At 44.3% G+C, this 15,579-nt stretch overlaps 1 protein-coding gene across 1 annotated transcript; it reads left to right on the plus strand.

Annotated features, from left to right (window-relative positions):
* The first annotated feature begins 389 nt into the window (after positions 1-389).
* Positions 390-15,220, plus strand: CCSAP (centriole, cilia and spindle associated protein). The gene is made up of 3 exons (XM_014263301.2): positions 390-729; positions 9,026-9,309; positions 11,173-15,220. The coding sequence occupies exons 1-3, from the start codon at positions 429-431 to the stop codon at positions 11,344-11,346; spliced, it is 759 nt and encodes a 252-aa protein (XP_014118776.1). The 5' UTR covers positions 390-428; the 3' UTR covers positions 11,347-15,220.
* Positions 15,221-15,579: the final 359 nt, after the last annotated feature.

Here is a 15,579-nt window from a genome sequence, read left to right on the forward strand (position 1 = left end):
GCGGCTGCAGCACACAGAAGGCGCTGCTGCTTCATCAATCCTGACGCACCGCACGGGCTCGCTGCGTTTCAATGCGCCCCGACAGGCGCCGAGCAGCGCTAGGCTGCCCCCAGCCGGGCAGGAGGAGGCTTTCCCGGAGCCCCACTTGGTGCAGGGATCAGCCGGGCCCCAGCACCCCTACTGCTGGGCCCAGAGCTGCGGTGCTTTGGTGTATTTATGATTTATTTAATGTTTGGTTTAATTTTCATTCTATCTCGTCCCATTCGTTGTGCCTCACGCTCCCGTCTCCCCCACCAGGCATCCCGCCCCGCTCGGGGCGGGGCCGGACGCCGCTGTTTGGATTTAAACGTAGCAGCGGGAGGGGGCGGGCTCGGCCGGCGGATCCCGGCTCCCGGCTGCGGCTCCCGGCTGCGGCTCCCGGCTCCGCCATGGTGGTGCCGGCGCGGCGAGTGAAGACGGAGTACATGAAGCGCTTCAAGGAGCCCAAGTGGGAGTCGTGCGGCGCCTGCTACCTGGAGCTGCTGCACTACCGCCTCAGCCGCCGGCTGCTGGAGCAGGCACACCGGCCCTGGCTCTGGGACGGCTGGGAGCAGGACAGCGGCAGCGGCGGCGGCAGCACCGCCGGCTCCCCCTCGCCGCCGGGCGCCGGCAGCCCCGCGGCCCCGCGGGAGGAGGAGGAGGCGGCGGCGGGAGCGGCAGCGCCGAGCGAGGCGGGACGGGCGAGCCCCGGTAAGGAGCTCGGGGGAGACACGAGTGCCCGGTGCGGCCCGGGGCCACTCCCCGCGGCGGGGCCGTGCTGCCCTGCCCTTCCCCGCCGGGCTCGGCACAGATGGCTCGGCCCGGGCCGCCCCGCCGCGGTTTGGGGGCCGATCCCCGATCCCGGGGGTGACCGTGCGGGGGCAGCCGGCCTCCGCCTGGCCCGTCTTGCCATCCCCCAGGACACGGCCCGGGGCTGGAAGGACCCATCAGCCGGGCCCGCTGCCTCCAGCCGGATGGATCCTGGCTAGGCCTGCGGAGAAGCCATGGCTGCGGCATCGGAGGTGTCTCTGTAAGGAGCCAAGTGCTGGTAACTCTCATCCTGAGTCACAGCCACTTATGTAAACTGTTGCCATGGGAGCCGAGCATCTCTGCAATTATATAAGCAGGTTCTCCGGCAAAAGCAGCGGCAAGTCGGACTATATGCCAGTGGCTGGCTCTTAACGCAATTGCTTTCCTGGATGTGCGCGTGTGATCTGTCTCGGCTGAGCACTTGGTTCTTCACAAGGCCACCTGAGGTTTGAACTTGTGTGCGCAGCTGAGTGCGTCCAACTTCGTAGTCTGAGCAGGTGCTGAGCTGGTAACATTTTGTTCTCTTCCAGCACGGAGTAATTCTCTTTTGATGTTTCACGATCTAAGAGAACGGTTAGGCAGATAAAAACCTGGTCAAGCTTCCCAAGCTGTTTTCTCTTTTTATCCCATAAGATTTATTTTCTTACCTGTAGTGAAAGAATACTGTATCTGGCAGCCATCGATTAGCGTTTTGAAATGCCTTTTGAATCAGCTGTGCCTCTGTTGTACAGTAGCAGGGAAAATCCTTGAGAACTGTTCAGTCAAGCCTCATGCTGCCTGGTTTTGTTTTTTTTTGGGAGGGGAGGTTTGGTTGGTTTGTTTGGGATTTTTTGTTGTTGTTGTATTTTTTTGTTGTTGTTTTTGGTTTTTTCATTCCCCCCCCAGTGTTAGATGTGCTTCTTTGGAGTGGGGAAACTAATCTGATCCAATGTCCTTTGCGGCCTGAGCTTTCCAGAATGATCTGTATTCTGATATTCAAGACTAAATTGCATTCGTTGACCTTAAGAATACCACATTACACAAAATCTTTAGCTGTGCTGTCATCTGTTTCAGAGCACATTAGTGATGATGTGGGGTTCTGCAGTCAGCTGGGTGGGCCTGTGGTACCCAGGTCTCACATGGGGTGCACATAGCTGCTGTGGTAATACACCCCACCTCCCCTAAGCTATTCTGATTTCAGCTGGGATAATTTTATGCCTGCTAGCTGGTACAGTGCTATGTGTTGGATTCAGTATGAGAATAATGTTAATAACACACTCATGTTTTCAGTAGTTGCTCAGCAGTACTTAGCCTAAATCAAGGAGTTTTCAGTTTCCCGTGCTCTGCCAGCCAGCAGGTGCACCATAAGCTATGAGGAAGCACAGCCAGGACAGCTGACCCAAACTGGCCAAAGGGATATTCCATAGCCAGAAGGTCATCCCAGTCACCCAGAGTATAAACTGGGTAGAGCTGCTCAGGAGCCACCAACTATGCATCACTGGTTTTTCTTGGGTTTTATTCTTCTGTTTTCATTCCTACTATTATGTTTTACTTAATTTTAATTACTGAGCTGTTCTTATCTCAACCCATGAGTTTTTCTATTTGTGGTTCCCATCCCACCACAGAGGGGAGGGAGTGTGTACCTCTGTGATACTTCGTTGCTGGCTGAGATTAAACCACAACAGCTGTGCAGTGATGGAAGCACCCCAGCTCACCAGTGTGTAACAGAGTATTAGTGGGCCCAGCTTTTGCTTTCCTCAGTCAGGCCTTGAGGAAGTTAGACTGGGAACATGTATGGAAGAACTACATAGTATCTTAGTGAGAAGAGCCAAGGAACTGCAAAAGATCCAAAGGAGTGGTTGCATGGGAAAAAGCGATGCTCTCTAAAGATTTGGTTTTTTAGTGAGAGAAGGTGGAAGCTGTTGAAGCTGCACTCAGAACCTGGCATTCCCAACTTTTCTGATGAACTTTGAATATGTACAAGCCTGGGGCAGTTGTGGTAGGGACCTGAATTTCTTTTCATGCTTCTTGTTGAGCCTAAGGATAGAGCATGCAAACCTGCTACAATCCAATGACATCAGCAGCTGCCAAGGCTGGAGACTGCTGGCCAGGGTGCCCTGCTCTCTGATTCCTCCCCTGACTCCTCTCTAGGGAAAGATCCAGCTGCAGTCATTTGCTAGTCTGATTCTGGTTGGGATTTGGCAGGGAATAACAGCTTGCTAGCTGTGCAGGCACTGTCTGTGGTCAGTGATGGTGTGTGTGACTATCCAGTGCATCCAGCTGTGTCCTCAGTCCTGCAGCAGTGGCAAAGGGCCTGTGGAGAACCAGTGGCCTGCCATGCTGCAGGGTTTGGGGCAACTGTGCTTCTGCAACTGATACACCTTTGCCATGGATGTTGTAAGAGAATGCCTGAAATTCTGCTAGGTCCTTTCTTTCTTTTTTATGCTTAGGGTGGGAGACAAATCTATACTTCATTCACATCTTTGCCAAATGGCATAGGATAAACATTTTTTAACTTCTGCAAGTATTTAAGAGCTTTGCTAAGCCTTTAGCAAAAGGACTGAAAACAACTCTGCTTAGGCAGCTGGATTTAGTGGATATTTATTGTGTCTTAGTGCACATATAATACATAAGGAGGTGACTCATTTAGTATTGGACAATCGTAAGGATGCATTTTTCTTCTGCTTGGTGGCTGGCTAATTAAGGCATGTGCATGTGGAGGAGATAACACAGAAACTACCACTCTGAAGCTTCTACTATTAAACTGCCTTTTTTTTTTCTTTTTTTCTCTTTTTTTTTTTTCTTTACTCTGAAAGAACTTAATTATGCTGAAGTGCTGTGGGAGTAGCTGAGTGTGCTCATGTTGATGACATCTTTTGTCTTCTGAATCTGACATCCACCCACATGCTGGAACATCCTAGCTGTTACCTGGCTACTGCTGCTTCCTGCTGTTTTGAGTGGAATCTGATTTCTGCCTGAGTGGTATTGACAGTGCTGGCTGGTCAGCACTAATGTTGTTTAATATCTGAGGTAAACACAATTCATAATGGCATGTGGGCATGTGCTGCCCTGGTTTCCTCTTTCTCTCGCTGGAATGAGCCCATGTGTGTTTGTAACTGCTGTGAGTGTTTCTGGTGTGTGAAGAGAAAGTGGATTTAGGCACCTTGGCTTTAGTGTTCAGTGGTGTTGGTCTGGAGCACTACCAGTGTGAACCCCTTGGGCAGCACGTGGGACAAGGTGCTTTGTCACTGCGTCTTGCACTGAAGCCATGGCTGAGCGATACCAAGGTGTGCTTGGAGGCACCTTTGGGTTAATTCCTTCTGACCCTCCACTTGTGGCAGCTGTTTGTGGGATTGTTCTGTGGAACGTGCCAGGGCACAGATGTGCTTTAAACATAATCCCACAAAATCTTGACCTAAATCAGCTGGTGTAGCTGTGGTGTAGACACATCCTCAAAGCTATCAACAGAACCCAGTGGGCTGGTAAGTAGAAGACAAGCTCTTGGCAGCAGTGCTGCTGTCAGACCTGTTGCTTGTGAAATGACACTGTTGCACACACGTGCAGCATGAAGGCATTTTTCAATCCTTATTGCCATTTTGTCTCCTGCATTTTTGTGCAGGGCTCTTAAGTGACAGCAATGACGAGCTGTCATCAAAGGAGTTGCCTCAACAGTATTTGGAAAGTGACTGATCTGGATTAGAGGAACTAAATAGAAGATCCAATTTCAAACTTGTTCCCCGATCTTGTCTGTCATCGTGTTGCAGGTGCATTTGCTGGCCCATGTATGTGGGAAGGAGCAGCTTGTGGTGGGGGAAGAAGGCAAGGGTGTCAAATTCAGTACTGTTTATTTATATTAATTTATATTAAATTTATAGTACTGTTATTTCAAGTTGCTCTCATTTTTATTTCTTTTTCCCTTTTGGAAACAAGCTTTGCTATCAAGCCAATCCAGTAATTACTTTCCAAACTCTGCTGCAGATAAAGATTGTGTGAATCTAATCAGCTCTGAGTTGCTGTGTGGCTGCTAGCTCCAGTATTGCCTCACGCAAGATTTGCCTTGAAGAAATGATGTTGCAATGTGTTTCATCTGTGGTAACTAACTTTCTACCCAGCTGTAGTTTGCTGATACCCTCAAATGGTTGTGGCCCCTTCAGGAGGTGTAGGAGACCTGCCTCATTTGGGCAGGCGTCGGTACAAACGCAGGAAACTTCCAGTTCTGCCTGCAGCAATGCAAGCACGAAGCGCTTCTCCTGATGCCGAGGAAGTGCTGTAAGGAGCCAGCATCTCTATAAAGAGAGAATACAGCTGAGCCCGTGAGCTGGACCGCGGGTCTGATCAGAAGGCTGTTGATATCTGTAGCAAGTCACCAGGGCCTTTGAAATGGGGATCCTGCCTGCCCCCAGGTGCAGTGTTGTGGGACAGAGCAGCTCCCCCGGAGCCCTTCCCACCCGAGCCAGGAGCGGAGCTGTTATGCAAGCGGGGCCGTGCAGCAGGGTTTAAGTGACCTCTTCTGGGCAGGAGCTTTCAGCAGCCCTGTTGGGTGGGCCTGACGGACTCGTTCTGCCTGTTAAGCACTTAATCCCCTCCTGTCCATCCAGTGTGCTCTGCTTAGCATCCATGATGCAGTTTCAAACGTTTCTAGCTTTTCCCTTCTCCTCTCTAATCCCTGTAATGCTGCAAGCCGGTCAGTCCTGAGTTTCCTGTGCCTGCTGGAGCTGGTGCTCTGTAAGGGAAGGAGAAGATGGGTGGGAGTTGCTGGTGCCTGGACTTCCCCCAGAGCAGCTGGGTCTAAGTCCTGCTGTCACCTACTGCTCTTCTGACTTTTCGTGTGAAAAGCGTTGCCTAAGAAAAAATGGCTTGGATATAAACTGTAGTTTTAAATAAAATGCTTAAATAACTGTTAGTGGTCTTGTGCCTTCACCAGCTGAGTTCTGTATAAATGCACTGTAGCAGTGGGTTCATGGAAATACCTGCTCTAATAGCAGGTGCTCAGGGTGCTACAGCACACTGGCATACAGAATTTACTGTAAGGCTGTGCACAGGACTCTGTGTGCCATTTACCCATATGCTTTTATTGCTATTTTAAGCTGGCTCAATCATTTCTGGACCAGCTGGAGCTATATCCTGGTGAGCAGCATAGCCAGGCATGGCTGCTGACTTGTTTTTTAAAGCTGAACTATCCATGTAATTGCAGAGCCCCCACTTTCCTGTATTTTTAAGTTTCTAAATGCCACTTCTGCTGTTTATGAAGTCAGTGTTGCTCCATCCCCCTTTGCAGAGAAGGAAGATGCCATTTTCCCTTGAATGGAGGATGGAACAGCTTTTCAAAACGAAAGCACTTTTGCTGCAGAATTGACAGCAATATGTTCCCTTTCAGAGTTTAATTTTCTCAAAACAGTGCTTCCTTCTGTTAATGGACCTAGGCGGTCCTTCCTGTGGAGTGGCTGCGTAGGGAGATGCTCAGATAATATTTTGTAAGGGGATAACTCTGTGCTGCCTGTTTACAGCCATGATGAATGAGCTTCCTTGTTTCAGAGGTGAAGCTGTGTGTCCCAGAGCCCAGGGAAAACAAGTCTAATACCACACTGAGCTCAGTGCTGTCTTTTACCTCCCTTGTCTATAATAACTGAAACTGCATCCAGCCAATATTTAGGTATCTAAAATTCATCAATCCATTTTTACTCTCAAAATGCCACTACTTTGGCTTTGACAATTTTTATTTTGTTATTTTGTGGTGTCATTCAACTAAATTCTTAACAAATATGGCTCTAAATATTTTAACATAGCTGGCTGCTCTTTACCAAATACTCAGCTGTACTGCAGCATCCCTGTAGATGAATGCTACACCTGCACATTTTGGAAGATGAGTATAGGCAAGCCTGCACAGGGCCCAGCACCACAGCCTCTGTGCTGGTTGGCAGCACCTAGAAACCGTGCTGGCCAGGCTAACAGCTAGCAAGAGAGCATAAGGCTTGCCTTAGGGGATTTCTGGGGCATGGAGTAAGCCTTGATATCTTTACCCTGCAAACATGGAGTGAGTGCTAGAGTAAATGAATGCTTAAGCAGTATGCCAGGCAGGTAACTTCTATTTCATCAGAACTGGATGGATGCAGAATTGAGATTAAAGCAGTGTCAGATTGGGCATGTACGTGCTTGAAATCACAGCAATTAACAGGAATGGTTGCTATCTTGTCACAGAACTGGCAAGCCCTTCTGCTTTTAATGATAAAGACACCTGGTTAAAAACTGCACTACTTGTCCATGGTCAACCTGTCAACATGTAAGCAAGCCCTAAACCAGAAGAACTCCCTATGACAGAACGAATTCTTCCTGTGCCTACCAGTGTATGCTGGTAGTGGCTGAATGTGCTGAGACTTGGAACAGAGGTGGCTTTGAGCTGGTCCCCACCAGAAGCAGAAAGAGATGGTGTAGTAGACTTGCAAGTTTGGTGTGTTTATGTCAGCAGAGTTTGAGTGATCACTGTGTGTGTGAGTCAAGCAGAAGACAGCATTTAATGATCAGACTTGAAAGGAATTGGTTACTATTGGACTCCTATGCTCTTAGGTGAATAAAAGGCTTTAGTTGCCTGACGCATAAAAAGCACGGTTGGCCTAAAAGTCACAGAGATGTCAGATCACAGTGCCTGCCCACAATGTTTAGGGATCATGTTCAAAGTCTAGAATACACTTCCAGCTTGTCCACACTATTGCTGAAGATTTACTGGATGGAGAATGAAAACAGAGTTCTTTGTATGTACTTTTTTCCAGTCATATTTCTCTTATGTACTGTAAGGGATATATTTGATTAACTTGCTCATTATAGAGTAATGGAATTGTTTTGGTTGGAAAAGACCTTTAAAATTGAATCAACCATTAACATAGCACTGCCAAATCCACCACTAAGCCATGTTTCAAAATGACTCATCTACATGTCTTTAAATGTCTTCATGCGTGGGGACTCAGCCACTTCTCTGGGCAGCCTGTTCCAGTGCCTGACAATACTTTTAGTAAAGGCATTTTTCCTCAAATCTAGTGTTAACTTCCCCTGATGCAACTTGAAGCCATTTCCTCTTGTCTTGTCACTTCTTACCTGGAGGAAGAGACCGACTCCCACCTACAACCTCCTTTCAGGCAGTTGCAGAACTGAAGAACAAGAAGGCAGGTACTTCAAGGTCTCCCCTGAGCCTCCTTTTCTCCAGACTGAACAACCTCAGCTACTCCTCACAGGACTTGTGCTCCAGACCCCTCCCTAGTTCTGTTGCCCTTCTCTGGACATGCTTCAGCAAAGACCTCAACATCTCTCTTGTAGTGAGGGGCCCAGAAGTGAACACAGGATTTGAGGTGTGGCATCACTGGTGCCACAAACAAAGGAAGACCAGTTTCTCCCATGTATTATAGGGCAAGAAGATTGGCTCTCATGGAACATTTGTTTCTAAAAAAAAGAAAAAAATAGTTTTATTCATTTTTTATAGAGTACTGATTCAGCCTTCAGTGATGATCTAAAACTGCAGTGATTCAGCCTTTAAATTCTCTCTCACAAACCCTATTCTCCATACCCAGTGCCTGGAGGGCTACTGCTGGCCCCTTGCCATGGAATGTGTGGTGATAAATGAGCCTTGGAGAGTAAAGCCTGCAGAGTGTGGTACTTTAAACGTACAACACAATTCACCAATCAGGCAGCAAAGGTGATGTCTACCGCTTTTTGGGTTTTTGCTTCACACTCCCCTTCATAAGCAGAAAACCATAATAGAGCTGTATGTATAAACAGGGAACTTGAAAATGAATCACCTTTTTCAGAAGAAGATGATAATATGAGGGATTTAATATTGCACATTCTCTTATCAGACTTCATCTCTGACTGGCTAGCAGCATCTGTGTGGCATTCAGTGCTCCATATGCTTGCTGTCTGAGAGATGCGAGGATGAAATAGTAAAGACAGAAGATCACTGGAAACAGTCTTTAAGTTCTTCTGCCTGGGGCTGTTGGTTATCTGTAACCTCACCAGTGAAAGGCATTTTTAAGTATGTGAAAGCTGTATTGTAGTCGCTGCAGAAAGAATGAAGACATTTAAGCAAGGTATATGTCTGTTGCTAAGGAAGCAATAACTTCTTGAATTTCTAAAAAAAGCACAACTTCAATGATGTATTGAGAGGCTGTGCAAATCAGACATTAATATGTTGTCATTGGGAGCTTAAAGTATAACTTTTCTTTTTCCTTAGAGAAAGAAAAAGAAGATCAAGAAAAGCAGGAGAAGGAAGAGCAAGAGAAAGTTGTAGAACATGCTCCTGTAAAGGAAGCAGACAAAACCAACCGTACAGGACGACGTCCAAGTCGAAGTGCCTTGTCCAGTCGTAACGATCGAAAATCAGCCAAAAGTCCCCAAAGGACAGATGCACCAAAGGAGAATAAACATCCATTTGCTCTGTATGGGTGGGGAGAAAGACAGACGGATACTGGGAGCCAGAAAACTCACAATGTCTGTGCTTCTGCTTCAGTGAATGAGGTAAGTAAGAGCTTCTGTTTCATTAAAAGGCAATGACTACTTAGTGCCTACAGATATCTTAATATCCAGGTAAAACTTCCTAGGGGTCCCTTTATTTGAATGCATGGTGATTCCAATAGCAGATTCTAGCAATAAACCTGAAGAGTCTTGAGATGTCCAAATAAGAGCTCTTTACTGTTGGTTTGGAAACTTCCTAGGTTTGATGATTACTTGGAAGGTCTAATTAAAACCTGGCTGTAGTTTTGTTTCTGGCTGTCACAATGTTACCAGGAAAACTGGCTGTTATAAAAGTATTTCTGCATTTTGAACTTCCTGAGAACAAGAGAAGAGCAGACAGCACCAGGCACCCCACATCAGGCAGGTGTATAAACACTGAGGAAGTGCTTGTGCAGTGAAAGAGTGAATTTTGCTGGGGCACTTCCTAGACTAGGAGCCTCACTGAGATGGTACAAGTGCTTTTCTGCTGAGATGTCTTGTCTAGCAGCCTATTTTGGTGGCGTGCCAGTAGGAAATGCTGTTCGCAGCAGCATGGTCTATCATATGGCTGATGGATTACAGGGCTGGTGTAAATATTACCAAAATAGCAACAATTTAGTTCATGTGGTCATGGACAGTACCAGGATTCTGCTGTACTGAGGCTCTGTTTCTCTAGCTTAGAAACAGCAGGGGAGTGTTATAACAAATCCATTTCTTCCTCCTCTATAATTCTCCTAGGCTGGTAAAACATAATCCTTAATGCATCCCTGCCAGTGTTTTGTCCTTATCTTACTACTAATGTAGAGTCTGAATCTGTGACACAAGATACCTGAGGATTGAGGTGGGGGGGTGGTTGTGATGTGCAAGATGGAGGTGGCCTTTGATGGGCTGCTTTGGAAGAGGTTTGAAGCCCAGGCATTTCCTTCCTGGACAGCTCAAACCTTTGAGCACAAGGAGGAACTTGGGCATTACACCTTTAGAAAGAAGCTGCCTTTCCTGATAATGGACACTAATGCTGAATTGATAAACTTTGGTCAGTGCTCAAAATAGTTGATTGATGCTTTATGTTGAAGCCTAGAAGAGGCCGAAGCCTGACTTGAGCAGATATATTTATACTTCATCTTAGACTTTTAACATTTCTTTATGCTACAACAGTAATGGAGCACCTCAACTTGGGTCTTGAGTTTGGACTGAACAAGCAGAACATTTCTAAAGTGCTCCCAATTACGTAGTGTTTTGTCACTGAGGATGTTTCTTTATGTAGGAACTGACTAGTGCCTGCTGAGGTTACTTTTTCTTGCATGTTTGAAAGGTGTTACTTTCCCCTAATTGAGATGGGAGAGAGAGTTTTCAATCTGGACGCAGAAGCAATCAAACACAGAAACTGTCTCTTCATATTAAATTTTTGGGGAAATATGATAATTTATTAATATAAAAATGTATGTAATGGTGTATTCAGCACATGGTTTAAAATTAAGATCTTTAGTCTCTAAGGAATCTCTTGGGTTTAGTCTTACTAATATGGCTTAGGTTTTAAGGGATGCTTGGGCATATTGAGGGCTGGTAAAGATTTTAAATTATAGAAATAGAGAATTGAAGTTTTTAGAATATGTCTGTGTAAGACTATGAAATGTTCCAGATTTTTCCAATCATTTAATAGTTGCAAGTGTGAAAGATAATGCAGAAGAGAATTGGAAACATTTTCACAAAAAAAATATAAAAATATCTGTGTTCAGTTAGTGGTACAAATTAGAGAAGAAAATCTGACCTCGCTCACAATCCCTGTTCCTTCAGGATGGGGACTGGGACAAATGAAAAGTGATCCTCATCATTCCTGAGGGGCTCCTAGGCTGTTCTCCTTCCGTAATACTAACTCTGGTCTTTTAGATTCACGAATCTGCTCTACGAGCAAAGAACAGGAGACAAGTGGAGAAAAGGAAGCTTTCTCAGAGGCGGGTACGGTCGGCAGAGGCAGAAAACACTTGGCGAACAAAGCCCTCCCCAGCAGACAACCCCTGGATGACAGAGTACATGAGATGCTACTCAGCAAGAGCTCTCTGAACCTGGATTCCCTTAGGCATCCTCAGAAGAAGTTACGCATATCAGGACACTGGTGCAAGGAACCAAACCACTTATGCAAGGTTTTTATAGGGAGTTTCCAGCTGTTAAAATATTTGTTACAATGTTTTTATCTTGGCTACCTACCTCACAGTGGGGTGTATTCTTGGAGCCATAACATTTGAAGAGGCTTTTAGATATAACTACCCAAACTTTTAAACAATTCCCCTTTTGGGAATTTTTCTAATGCTTCAGTTAGTTTGTTTTGAGGGTGGGAGGGGGAACCTTTGCATAAAGGGAGTCAGAACAAACACTTTTTTGATCATGGTTTCAAATAATCTGTAATTCCCTTATTTAAAGTACAAGTCATGGGGAGATGGTATTGGGGAAAGACTTTAAAGGAGTGATGGAGGTGCCTTTGTATTTATAAAACTATATAACACTTTTATGAAAATAAGCATATGAAGACAGGTGACAGGAAGCCAATGTGTCTGGTAATTAACACTAATAAGTGTAGATGCTTTAGGTAGGCAAATACCAAGTATTGTCTGTACACAGAAACTTTAAAAACAACAAAAAACTCCAAACAAAACCAACCTTGTTTGATTAGTAAATCTGCTGATGCTAACTTTTGTCACTGTTTCTAAGATCATTAGAACAAACCACTCATTTTCAGGGCAAGAAACAGTTACAGGATCATTTTGCTGTAGCTGTTCCTGTTGTACCAAATAACTAATGTAGACAATCATACAAGCAGTTACTTGTTCACAAATATAGAGTTGTACCACTGTACTAAGCTCGTGGTCACACTTAGTTTGTACTTAATCATGTAAATGCATTTATTGAAGGAGAGGGCTGGCTCCTTTCTGGTGAGGTCTATTTTTAACACTTCAGAGAATCTATTATGCTCAGTGGGGGTCAGACTGCAATATGCATTCCCCTTGGAGGTATTGTACAAGTATACAGTTAAAGGGTTTAAACTTGAAAATTGTGTTGATAAAACTTGTAGATGATGTCCTGAGAAACTTGCTGCCTCTTGAAATTGGTGCAGAACCCCTCACTTATGGGGGGAATGGGGAAGGGGGTAAGGGCTAGGGAAAGGAGGGGTGTAACCTTTAGTAAACAAGAACATATAATGAAGTTTGAACATTTTTGTTTTGTAGGTCCTACTTCTACATAGTAAGACAGTCATTGTGATATCCTTGGTGGTTTTGTTTCCCTCAGGTGGCTGTAAATTATCTTTTTTTTCAGTTTGCTAATTATGCTTTAGGCAGATGATTGCTGTAGTTGTGAGCTTCAAAGTTTTGTTCAAATCTGTTGTGTGTTAGTTACATGTGTTGGTTATCTTGGTTTAATTGTTTTGAAGCTTGTGTTTTACAGGCTGGACACGTTCCCACAGGATGCATACTTGCACTTCTGCAGCAGAAACCTGCACTAGTTTTAGCTTCATTCCACAATCTCAGTAAGGAGGACTCTAGAATTACTATTGCAACAGAGTACACACGCATAGTGAAAAGTCTGATTGTGTTCTTGAAGAAAGTAATTGTGCAAAGGGTCCAAGCACTGCTGCCTCCTAGTGTCTATTACATCACTATAGATTTTATTACTCACAATTTTAATTTTGTTAAAATGTCCAATTTTTTTTTTTTTTTTAACCTGCCTTTTAAGCATAAAGCTATAAAAATACAGATGACTCTTGCTGAAGGCTACCTATTGAAGATCTTATAGCTTTTAAGTCTGGGAAAACACAGCATGATTAAGAATGTTTTATATGCAGCAAAATCCCTGTATTTCAACTGCTAAGTAAACCACAGGCTAGAACTTTCTGAAACTTTAGAACAGTGCCCAAAACTGGGGAAGACTGCTCCAGAGAATGCCTTTACTCCATATGAGATTCTTTTGATTTCCTTTTATGCTGTGTTTTCCTCTTTAAATAACTGCTGTGAATATGCTTAGCTTGCTTCTGATGCTGTTGCAATTCCAGAAGCCACCCAAGCTTTGCATAACAGTGTCAAAGCACCAACTCAGTAGTGTTTAACAGCCTTATTCAATAAAAACTTGCCTGTTCCTGTTACCCATAGGCTTTGTAGGCTTTATGTAACCACAGCAGATGGATTGTGCCCTCAGTGCATTTTGTCACATTCAACAGTTTCCTTGACTGTGTGGGGCAGGACTCGTCTTGCCACGCTTTTGAAGGTAGCTTCTACAGTTCTCTCTTCCCACAGGGGATGGAGGAGCCAGGATGACTATGTTGCCTGCCTTAAGTACCCGTGTTTGGATAAGATGTATCTCCCATTAGGTCTTGGTGTTTTCAATAATTATTGGGAGCCTAAGTGTCTTCCGCCTTGGATCCTGGGAACCAAACTTAAAACTTATCTCCAACAGGCCTGTTCAGGTGTTCAAATGAGAATTTTCAAGAGCATTAAGGCTGCTGTATACTGAGGAAATTGTCCAGTCCTAATCCTTGTCTGATCAAGAGCTGTTCCCCACTTACTAGAAGACAGCAGAGACACTAGTAAGATCGCGTGAGTCGTTGTACTTTTTCAAATGGTCTGTAGCCAAAACAATCCTGGGTGCTATGTTGGTACTATCTGAGTTTAAGTAATACAATGCCTGAAGTAAGGGGTAAATTATTCTGCAAATCAGGTAGCCTTCCTGCATTTGAGCATTACTTGACTAAAAAAACTACTATTTTGCTTAGACTATATGAAATAGTGTAGTTCTGATCACTGCAAGCTCTATGTGCGAAGTATTTGGTCTGGAAAACTGCTGGTGTTTTGAAGTTAACAAATGAAAAGCCAACTGAATTGTAAAGCAGAACTTTCCAGATGTAAAAGCTTTAAGTGTATTCCATAGATTCCTACAGGAGGTGGTTATTTGCTTCAAACTGGACTCTTTGAGAAGTAGAAAACCTAGTGAATGTCTCCCTATCAATTAAGGAATTTCTGAAATTTGTCTTGCATGGACTCTTGAATTTAGCCAAGTGGTGAACACTTCTCACTTCTTTTAGAATTAAAACTTTTTGGTAAGAACACAGTAAATACTCAATTGTCCAAAGTCTTCATTAAATTGACTGTTTATTCCTTTGTTTCTGAGAGTATTTAGCGAAGTGAAGCAAGAGTTTTATAATGTGTAATGCTGCAGTTTAACTATAGTGTTGTGAAGACTAGTGTTTACAGTGTAAAATGTTACCATGAAAACTGCTTAAGAATGTCCTGTAAAATACAGTAGCATGCCTGTTCAGTCACTGCTGTCACATCTTTGCAACTATGAGATACAGATGTTTTCACAGGAAGCTGAGATAGTAGTCAAGGTGATAGCTAAACTTAGAGCCAACCTAAAAACAAGCCTAACAAAAACCAAGGGACCGTTTCTGGTAAGAATCTTATCCAGGTAGCACATGCAAATTTAAATTGAATTTTTAACACATAGGGGAGTGTATCTGTTCTCATTTTTTATGGTATAATGTAGTGCCACTGAACTATAAAGGCCTCTCTGACATTTTTGGTTTTTTACTGTGATAGGGACCAAATGCTAGCAATCTGAGGGCCTAATGTATGGTAACCTGGATATTCCAGTTTCTTTTCCAGCTCAGTTACTGCACTCAGCAGCAAAGCCATAAATGGAGCCTGACTCAACACCTTGACAAGTAGCCCCATGAAGTTAGGGGTACAAGCGAATGGGAAGCTGCCTCAGCTATTGTTAGCACTGAATTCACTTTAAAAACAATAGGGAAATACCATCTAAGCTTGAAGCAATATGTGTTTTTTAAAGTTTTTAAACAGTATTTGTTTTTAATGCTTCTGTATTGTCTATTATTAATAGTGTAGTGTCAACTTGTACATGTGAATAAAATGAGTGACACAAAGTGCCTGGACTGCTTGTACTGTGCTTTTTGGGATCTTGGATTTTTTTTTTTCCCCCTCACAGGGTACTTTAGTCCCTGCATGCAAACTGTGGCTTCTGCTTGTCCCAGATAGTCTCTCCTGGAATGTAAGTGGCAGGCTTCTGTAATGACAAAGGGTGGGTATGAAGGTAGATTACAGTTACCATTCCAGCCTCTTGCATTCCTCCTGCAACTCTCCCAGAGATTCTTAACATCCTTTCCCAACCTGAATCACCTTTTCCCCCCTACTATGATATACTAGCTATCTGAAATGCTATGCCTTTGAGAATATAAATGTAAAGCTTTGGAGGAAAAAGGATAACAAACAGGAAGCTGTATCATTAAGAACA

The sequence above is a fragment of the Pseudopodoces humilis genome, chromosome 3 (genome assembly GCF_049639895.1).
Source record: "Pseudopodoces humilis isolate 2021_Gansu_Grassland_sample_001 chromosome 3, ASM4963989v1, whole genome shotgun sequence".
NCBI classification, from domain to species: domain Eukaryota; kingdom Metazoa; phylum Chordata; class Aves; order Passeriformes; family Paridae; genus Pseudopodoces; species Pseudopodoces humilis.

Bases quoted from the DNA above. Each gene is read 5' to 3' on its own strand.
- CCSAP (XM_014263301.2), top strand. From the start codon at position 429: ATGGTGGTGCCGGCGCGGCGAGTGAAGACGGAGTACATGAAGCGCTTC. The intron at 730-9,025 runs GTAAGGAGCTCG...CTTTTTCCTTAG, and splicing joins GGCGGGACGGGCGAGCCCCG to AGAAAGAAAAAGAAGATCAA. The intron at 9,310-11,172 runs GTAAGTAAGAGC...CTGGTCTTTTAG, and splicing joins CTTCTGCTTCAGTGAATGAG to ATTCACGAATCTGCTCTACG.